The 9311-nt window shown below is 60.3% G+C and overlaps 1 protein-coding gene across 1 annotated transcript; it reads right to left on the bottom strand.

Annotated features, from left to right (window-relative positions):
* Positions 1-784: 784 nt before the first annotated feature.
* On the bottom strand, positions 785-6479 carry LOC128783272 (uncharacterized). Its single transcript, XM_053933926.1, has 14 exons — positions 5860-6479; positions 5418-5482; positions 4825-4973; positions 4355-4502; positions 3922-4109; positions 3697-3834; positions 3307-3421; positions 2993-3133; positions 2622-2798; positions 2333-2488; positions 2072-2173; positions 1723-1825; positions 1394-1450; positions 785-1105 (listed from the first exon to the last, which is right to left on the bottom strand). Exons 1-14 carry the CDS (start codon positions 5978-5980, stop codon positions 906-908), a joined length of 1860 nt encoding a protein of 619 aa, XP_053789901.1. The 5' UTR covers positions 5981-6479; the 3' UTR covers positions 785-905.
* Between the last annotated feature and the right edge of the window lie 2832 nt (positions 6480-9311).

The following is a 9311-nucleotide window of genomic DNA, read 5'->3' as shown; positions in this document are numbered from 1 at the left end:
CAGGCTGCCTTGTACTGGCTGAATGGACCAGCCCCTGCTTTGACTGACAGGGGCCTCGCCCATCACATCTCTCCCAAGGCTGCAGGCATTTCACAGGCCAGAATCTGAAGGGGCGCAGAGATCACACCAGTGAAATTATCCAGACTGGCTTTTTCAAAGGCCCTTTAGAAAGAAGGGCTTGAGCACAAACGCTCTCTGTTTGCCCCATGAACATCGGGCTGAGTGGTCTCTTTGGCTCCAACCCACTTTCCTTCTCGAGCCAACGTTCTCGAGCCCACTTTCCTTATCGAGTACCCACTGCCTCCCACATGCCCCCCGTGCCTTCCCACTGCCTTGTCCTGTCAGGGCTTTCGCAGCCCCTCATCCCTTGGTGGCCCCATCCCCTCAGGGTCTCCCTCAGCCCGGCCAACCTGCCCGGCAGCAGCGCCGCAGCCCCACAGGAGCTCCCGAGGAGCCCCATCCAGAGGCACCTCGGAGCCCTCAGCAATGCAGCCAGCAACACACGGGCAGGAGGACACAGATGGCGGTTCCTGCCTGGGACAGGGCTTGTGGCCATCTCCAGGCACCGGTCTCACAGGGATCCCTGGAACTCCCGCCCCTGCCCACCGCTTCTGTTGGCAGCACAAAGGCTTCAGCAGAACCACCAAAGGCCAAGGGGATTCTGGCCATTTTCCCTGCAAGCCTGCACGTGCCTGGGCAGCTTGCTGAGCCCAGGCACCCTTTGCTCCCTCTTCCCCTATGCCCTGCAGAGCCTGGGCAGCAAAAGAAAGATCCTGGGAGTCTGTCTATTAGAACACATCCTATATTTATATCCTACAGAAAAGCAAAAAGAACGAAAGAACAATCTTGAAGAAATGAAACATTCCTGCTGGCTCAGGTGGCCCCAGCAGACAGAGCCTCTGGGATCAGCACTCTGCACAGCTCCGGCAGCGCAGCCAGCCGAGCCCCAAGAGACGAGGCCGTGTCCTCCATGCCCTGCGGAGCTGATCATGCAGGCTGTCCAAGAGGGAATATCCAGCTCTCTCTACTGCCTGGAGGATGTACAATGTTTGAATTGCCAGGCTTCCAACGGCGACGCTGATGTCATTTGCCGTGCCTTCAAGGGCTGAAGAGAGAGCAACAGAGCCATGGTCAGATCCCGGATCTGAGGGGACCCGAGGAGACCTCCCTGCCAGGGCCATCCCAGCCGGCCCCGGCCATGGCCAGCAGGGAGCAGGGACCAAGGGGATCAGCCCGAAGCTGCTGGCCACGAATCCCCCAGGTGGCCCTGAAATCTCCGTGTGCTCTGCCCACGCCGCCCCTCGTCCGCACAGGGAGCAGAGCCCTGCGCAGCCGGGGCACGGCTTGCAGCTCCCCCGCCAGCCCCCGCTGACAGCCCGCTGCCCTCACTCACCCTCACAGATGAGCTGGAGCTCTTCCTTCTTCCCCCTCAGCTGCCGCCCGGCCATCCCTGCCAACACAGAGCCTGTCACGGCCCAGCGGCACAGCTCCCTGCCAGCGGCGCTGCCAGCCCTGTGGCCACACGGCCTCCTGGCCCGGCAGGGCTCAGCCGGGCCCTTGCCGCACGCTGCCGCCCAAGGGCACGGCTGCGAGAGGGCGGCAGCAGCGCCCAGGCCAGCCGGGGCTCCACCCCGCCGGGCCCGGATGCCGCTGCCGGGGCGGCAGGCGGGGCTGGGGCCGAGCTGCGGCGGGGCGGGGAGGGAGCCCGGGCTCGCGGCTCACCCAGGAACCTGATGGCCGCCTCTCGCAGGGGCTCCTCTGGGCTCTCCAGGTAGGGCATGGCCTGGCGCAGGTGCTCGGCCGCTCTGCTGCTGTCGTCTGCCAGCTGGAGAGAGCGGCAGGAGGGAAGGCTTGGCGCGGGCTCAGCCCCTGGACCGGGCACTCCCTGCGCCCAGCCCCAGCCTCCCCTGCCCGCACCGCCGTGAGCTCGGGCCCACAGGAGCCTGGAGAAGAGCCCGCGCCGCCTCTGGCTGCAGCAGCGGGCAGGGGCACAGCTGCCAGCCCCGCACACTGAGCACCGCGCTCAGGGGGATTCTCCAGCCTGAGGCCGGCACTTCCAGACCATCCTTACCAGGCACTCGGTGAACTTCCACAGCTTCTTCTTCTTCACCACTTTTTCCAGATCCCTCCTCTTCAGGAACTGGGCCACACAAAGCAGCGTTTCCTGAGAAGCCTGGAGAGCAGCAGAGACGCGGAGATGGCCCCACAGCCCAGGGCGCAGGACCTGTGTCCCTGTGCCAAGGCCTGGAGGAGGCTGCAGCCCAGCAGGCGCCAGGGCAGGAGGCAGCTGAGCCGCCTCCCAGGGGGACAGCAGCAGCCCACGAGTCCTCACCTGTGCCACACGCCCATCCTCATCATGGCAGTGGAAGAAGAGTGGCAGCAGGCTCTGGCGCACGTGTGTCTTCAGGGCCTTTTTGTCCTTTTGCAGTGGAAGAGACAGCAATGTTTGGAAGAGCAGGATGGAGAGCAGCTGCACCTGGCTATTGTCCTGTATGAAAGGAAGAAAAAAAGACCTGAGCATCGGCTGCACGGGGCTCAGCTTGGCTCAGGCCTGGAAATCCACAGGGCACAAAGTGTCCGGGCAGCAGCCAGTGGCTGTGGCTGGAGGCAGCGAGCCTTACGTGGTCAAAGAGTGGCAGGAGCGCCTCAACCAGCCGCAGTGCAATGGAGCTGCCTATCAGCATGTCCTTGTCCCGGGAGATAAAGCTGAGGAGCATGACTGTCATGCTAACTATCTCTCCATCTGCGTCGCACAGGAGCTCCACAAGACTTTCAGTCAGGCTCCCCATTTTTTCACTCTGTGCGGAACACAAGTTTGTGAAACGCCATCCTGCTGCCGCAGGGCCTAGAGGCCAAAGGGCTGTTGCGGAGCACTTGGGCAGCTGAAGCAGGAGGCAGGAGAGCTGGGAGCAGCTGCCCCAGTGCCTAAAGCCCAGCAAAGCCCAAGCGACTGCATTCCCGAGCGCAGCCTCAGCCGCTGCCCCCTTCTCACCATCGAGGGATTGTCAATGAGCTTGAGAAGGGCCCTGAGCGCCAGGCGACGCCTGTCCCTGCACTTGCTGTGCAGGTGCCTTGACAAGATTTGCAGGACTCTGTTAGCACTGCCTCCACTCAAGTTCAGGCACTCGAGGACCTGAAAGGCACAGGGCAGTGACAGGGGACCCGGCCGGCAGGAGCCCGGAACCGCACAGGGCTGGGCCCAGGCAGCAGCACAGGGCGCGGGCACCCGTCCCAGGCAGCTGCGGCTACGAGAGGGCAGAGAGCTGGGAGGCAGCTGAGCGAGGCAGCGCTGGCCATCAGGCTCACCTCCACAAGGAAGGCCAGGGCGGGCAGCTCCCAGCGTGGCTCCAGTGTGCTGAGCAGCTGGAGCAGGTAGCGAGCGATCCGGGAGCACAAGGGGATGGAGACACGGGATATCTCCCTGGCAGGAGAAAAAGTAACCAAGACTTTGGGCCGGGGGACAAACCTCTCCCAGGACAGACTCACAGAGGTCTGGTCTTTCCCCAGCATCCTGCAAGGGGCCCTGGGCTATTTGGGAGGCAGCTCCTTGTGGGTACCCTCCTCTGCCAGCCTTTTCCAGTCTGCTTGGCTGTGCCTCGGTGACAAGGCCCTCTGGCCCACGACCACTGGGACTGTGTGGGGCACCCTGGGCACAGAGCACAAATGTCAGAGGCAGCGGGGAGAAGGGGGTCTCACCTGGCCAGCAGACCCACGGCATAGTGGTGGGTGTCAGCACACAGCAGCGTGTCCCAGCCACGCTTGCGTTCCATTGCCAGCACCACATCCTCGTGCTCCATTTGGCAGAGCAGGGACTTCAGGGTTCGCACTGCAAACCTGCGTGCAGAGCAAAGCCCAGGTAACACTGGGAGCACTGGCTCCTGCCCAGGGATGTGGCAGGGACAGAGGAGTGGGATGGAGTACCTGTTGGGGCTGGTGGCAAGGCCGTATTGCTGCTGGCATCCCTTCCAGAAGGTATCGACCTCCTCTGGCATATCCAGAGTGCTGAAGAACACTTGGAAGAGCAGATGCACAAGTAGGTGGGGGAAATACACGGTCACCATCTGTGGGACACAGGGCACCTGGAGGATCTTCCACATCACCACAGTTGCCTGCAAAGGACAAAGCCCCCCGAGACAGCGCTCAGTGCCGAGGTGTCCGTGTGGCAGGGCCCGAGCACGGGAGGGAGAGGCCCGGAGAGACGCAGGGGGAGCAGCGGGCCTGGTGCCCCTGAAGCTGCCCCGAGGCCAGGTTTCAGCCCAGCGCCTGAGGCAGGGAGATGCAGTGGGGCAAGGAGGATGGAGAGCTGCTGGGCAGGTGGCCTTGGGACCAGCAAAGGCCAGTTGCAGAAACTCACAGCCAGGACAAAGACACCCGTTTTGTCCCCATCAGAGGTGAACGTGCTGTGCTCTGGCCAACTCCCCAGCACATTGAGGAGCATCAGCTGCACTGGCTCGGCAGTCCTGGGCGAGCACATGATGCTCTTCCACATGGTGAAAGCAGCTCTGCGGGGTTAGAGCTCTGTCTCAGGGGGGTCTGGGACACAGCACCGTGGCCTGGGCAGCAGCGGGGACCTGAGCTGGCTGCCGGCTCTGCCTCTGCCCACTGCCCCTCGCCAGCAGCACCCAGGCAGCCCAGGCCTGTGGGGACAGGCCCCTGAGGGGCAGCGAGGGAGCATGGCAGCAGGCTCGGGGGCTGAGGTGCCAGGGCTGGCAAAGGGAGCAGCCAGAGGGCCCTGGGGACTCTCTGTTGGTCAGACACCTGGCACAGGCTGTACAGGCTGATGGGCTGGGGAGCCCTGAGCCCTCTGGGCAGGTGGCCCCATACCTGTCACAGGATGGGGCCACACACAGGAGTGTCATTACTACATCAGCAGGCTGTTCTTCGGTGAGATCCAGCAGGGCCCTGTTCAGTCTCTGCTCAGCAAACTGATTGTCCATGAGCCACTGGTGGATGTACCTCACCATGGCGGGCACCTGGAGAAGGCACGGGGAGACTTGGAAAGCTGCCAGAGGGAGGAATGTCCCCAGCTTCCCCAGAGAAGTGCTTCCCTTCCCACCACACTGCCATGGCCTCAAAGGCTTCCAGTGACCCGCAGGTGTGGCTTGGGAGGCCAAGCAATTCCTGGGAGGATCAAACCCTCAAACCACAGGCCGCTTATTTGCTTTGGATTGCAAAACCCGCCCTCTACGAGCATATCCAGCAGGGCAGCACAGGTCTTGGTTTTGAAGGTGTGTGAATATGCTCTGAGCCCTTTGCCCATGGTGCTGGTCTCTTTCTCCTGAATCCTCCTGATGAATTTGCAAACCAGGTGTAGGAGAAGGGCAGGAAGCCAGGGATGTTCCACGGAATGCTCCAAGCACGGTGCTCGGCTGAGCGGTGACAGCAGGCCCAGCCCAGGTGGGGATGGCTGCAGGTACCTCCACTGTTCTGCGGAAGAGGCCACGGGCGGGGTCCTGCTCTTGTGTGCGGTCCACGGCTGCATCTGGCAAAGAGCGAGCGCAGCCAGAGCTGAGGGGCTGCGGGAGAGGCCGGAGAACACAGCCCAGCCCTGAGCTCCCCAGGCAGGGACAGCCCCGGGATGCCCCAGGGGATGGAGCACGGCCGCTGCGGGGTGTCTGCCCGGCCCCTCTTCTGTCCTGTCCGTGGGCATGTCCCCAGGGGATGGGATGGGATGGGATGGGATGGGATGGGATGGGATGGGATGGGATGCCATGGGATGCCATGGGATGCCATGGGATGCCATGGGATGCCATGGGATGGGATGCCATGGGATGCCATGGCATGGGATGCAGTGGGATGGGATGCAATGGTGCCAAGCTGGCTGCAGGCACCAACCCTAAGCCCAGCTCTGCCACTCACCCTCCTGTAGAGTCTTCAACCGCAACACCTCTTTGATCTCCTCTATTGGGGCAGCTCCAGGGCCTTCTTCCTCCTCCTGCACCCAGGCCAGCTTGGGCCCTCTCAGGGATCTCTGCTCCATGGCAGTGACTGGATTTGTGGCGAGTTGCAGGAGAGATGCCTCGGAAAAGCTCCGAGTCAGCGAGTCCTGCAGTCGTGCCTGGAAGGCACCTTCAAGAGAGAAGCCTCAGGAAGGCTACAGGACAGCAAGTCCTGCACTCTGGTCTTGAGGGCTCCTGCCACAAGGACAGGAGACTCCTGTCAAGGATTGTGGTCAGGCCTCGAGGGCACCGGTGGCAGGGATGGGAGATGCCTCCGGGGCACCAAGTCCCACGGTCTGCCCTCAAGGGCACCTGCAGAAGAGAAGCCTCAGGAAGGCCACAGGTCAGCAAGTCCTGTGGTCTGGCCTCGAGGTCAGCTGCAGGAATAACGCCTGGGAAAAGCTCCGGGTCAGACACGAACGAGTGCGCTGTGCGGGGGCTCCTCACGGCACCGCTCTGTCCCGTCCTGTCCCGTCGCGTGCTCCAAGCACTCTGGCGTGGTCTTGTCACCGCCAGCTCCTATGTCACCCTGTGTCACAAAGGGCCCTTGGACACGCTGTCCTGTTCCATGACACGGTGACCACGCAGCACCGTGTCACAAAGGGCCCCTGCACACACTGCCCCCTGCCCTGGGGCCGCCCCCAACCCACCCAAAGTGGCCCAGGTTGGAAGGAATTCCTCACCCCAAGTGTCTAAGACAGCCCGACAGGGTCTTTAGGAATGGCTGAAACCATCAGCAAACGCTGCCCTGCTCCGCGGGCTCAGGGCAGCAGAAGGAGCCCCCAGGGCTGCCGACGCAGCTGTGCTGGGAATGGCACGGGGCCTTCCACAGAAGCTGGCACGGCCTCCTTGGGACACGTCCCGGCTGGTGGCCATCCTAAACCAGCGGGTGTGACACAGACAAGGAACGTGTGGGCCAGGGCACCAATGCTGCTTGGACCCCTGGGGCCCGGGGAGCGCTGACATCAGCAGGTGTGGCAGAGTCCCTGCCCAAGCAGACCTGCCACCCCCCGGGCCCTGGCAGCTCTGGTGCCCTTCTCCTGCCCCAGAGAGAGACCTGTGCCCGTGGGGGGCTTCTGTGCCAGAGGGAGCCAAAGCCCACGTGCATTGGGGGCTGCGCTCCTGCCTGCAGGGGCTCTTGGCAGGAGCACCTGGAGCAACTGCTGGCAACACTTGGTCTCTGTCAGAAGCTCTTACTCCATGCTGAAATTATTTTCTCATTGAAGTTCTTGCCTTCTGCACAAAAACACCTTAGTGGCCAAGGCACGGAAGAATCTGGCAAGTAAGAATCCTCAGTTCAGGAAAGCTTGACTTCCCATTGTTCAACTGAAGTAGTTCCAAAAATTTGCAGACTTCCCAAATTAATTGGGATGGCCTGAGGAGGTGAAGATTTGGAAGTAATGAGCACAGACATACCAAAGTACTTAGCACCAGTTAGCATAAGAAAAACCTGGCAGGCCTAACTTGACCTGAGAGTGACTTGACAAAAAGCTTTAGCCATAGTCTAGCAGAAGAACTAAGGGCAAGTGTGGAGTCAGGCCTGTGCAGGGAAGCCATGAGGAAGACTTTGTGCTGCTTTGGGGCATGGAGACGGCTCCTGGCCAGGGCCTGGACATCAGCTTCAAGTACAGCAATCTGACACAATGTATTTCTGACCCCCTGCCTATCGAATCACCTCAGCAGTGTAAAGATGGATGGTATGTTTGATAAAATTCCTACATCAACCCCCTGAAATTTATAGGTGGTGGAGAAACATTTTCGTGGGTGCAGACCCCTGCCCTCCTGCCAGGTCAGTAAAAGGGCTTTTGGCAGTCAGTGCATTTGTCTGCCGATTTCTTTGAGTAAGGGAGACCCCTCAGGACTGCTGTATCCTGAGGGAACACCGTTGGCCTTGACCTGTAGGCACCTGCACCAGCTTAAAATCAGCTGCCTCAGCTTGCAGGACCTCTCTTGGCCAGCATCCTGACGTGGATGCAAGACTGCTGCGAGGCACTGCTGGGACCCAGCGGGACGGGACCGGCTGTCTCGTGTCCACGTAGCACCCCCTGACACAGCCAGGGTCATCCCGAAACCAGAGAAACGCTCACGTGTCAGCACAGGGGAGCAAGGAGCACTGGGCTCCTCTCAGGGTATCTCAGCTGGGCTGGCTCCACAACACAGCCCCATTTTAAGGCCTGCTGATGCCCAGCTGCCAGAAATGCCTACCTTGCTCTCTCCAAGATGCACAGGGAGAGCCAATGAGCAGGACGCCTTGGGAGGCAAACCTTCCCTGCCTTTTCTGAGGCCAGGGACACACCAAGATCCAACAAGACTCTCCACGCTGCGTGGTCCACACAGCCCAGCTCTGTGCTGGCCCTGGGCCACAGCAGCATCCCCCAAGCAAGAGGCAAATGCATATTGCCAAGAGTTGAAACCCAGCAGACAGGGAATGTCGGAGAAGTGCCGCGGGAGACAAGACTCATGATATCATGATCATCAAGTCTCAGTTTATTGCAACAAATTACAAAGTTTATATAGACTCGTTAATTAGCTCATGCATATTGCAAAAGCCAAGCTCATGATTGGTTGCTGCGTGATTTGTGCAACTGTCTTGTTCGGTTGCTCTTGCTGTTCTTGTGGTTGATACTTTTTGGTTCTTCTCTATTTCTACATACCAAGCAGTTTCAGCATCCTGATTCTTGCAGACTCTGATTTCTACATATCCTGATTTCTACACCCAGGGTCATGCTGACCGTTGCAGCAGTCACGTAGCCCCTCATACTTTGACCAATTTTACAGTTTCATGTCCCTTGCTGTTTAACCATTCTTCTGCCAAGCTCTCTACAAGGGAAGATGTGAAAAGTGTGTGCATAAAGGCCTTTTAATTCACAGCTCTCAAAGAGAGCTTTGGGGCTCCCGGCTGGGCAGAGATGCTCCTGCTCACACCTCTGTCCAAAGGGGGGAACACACCCTGCTGCAGGTGCTTGGGTTGGTCTCCATAGGTCCAGGCGGATGCCAAACCTGCTCTTCACAGCCTTCTCCCTTGCCCTGCCCCTCTGCCAAGTGCAACGAACCTCAAAGACTGAAAGGACCACAGAGAGACAGAGGGGGACACTTGCACCTGCCTCCCTGGGAAGCTATTCCCTTGAGAAGCAAGCCCCTTTCCTCCAAAGGCATTTCCCCAAACGTGTAGCTTTCCTGGGGAACACCAACACACTCTTAAGAAAAGCTGGCAAGGCTGAATGACTTCAGGTCCTTTCAGGACAGGCACTCCAGCTGTAGCTCCTATTCCCCCAAGTGTGTTTCCAGGTGGAGGTTCAGAGGTGCAGCCCCAGGCCCTCTACAAACACAAGCTGCCCGCTGCCTCTTCACCTGTCTGAATGCCTGCCTGGG

The sequence above is a fragment of the Vidua chalybeata genome, unplaced genomic scaffold (assembly GCF_026979565.1).
Source record: "Vidua chalybeata isolate OUT-0048 unplaced genomic scaffold, bVidCha1 merged haplotype W_reject_6, whole genome shotgun sequence".
Classification (NCBI taxonomy): Eukaryota; Metazoa; Chordata; class Aves; order Passeriformes; family Viduidae; genus Vidua; species Vidua chalybeata.
This window is presented reverse-complemented; position numbering and strand designations above follow the sequence as displayed.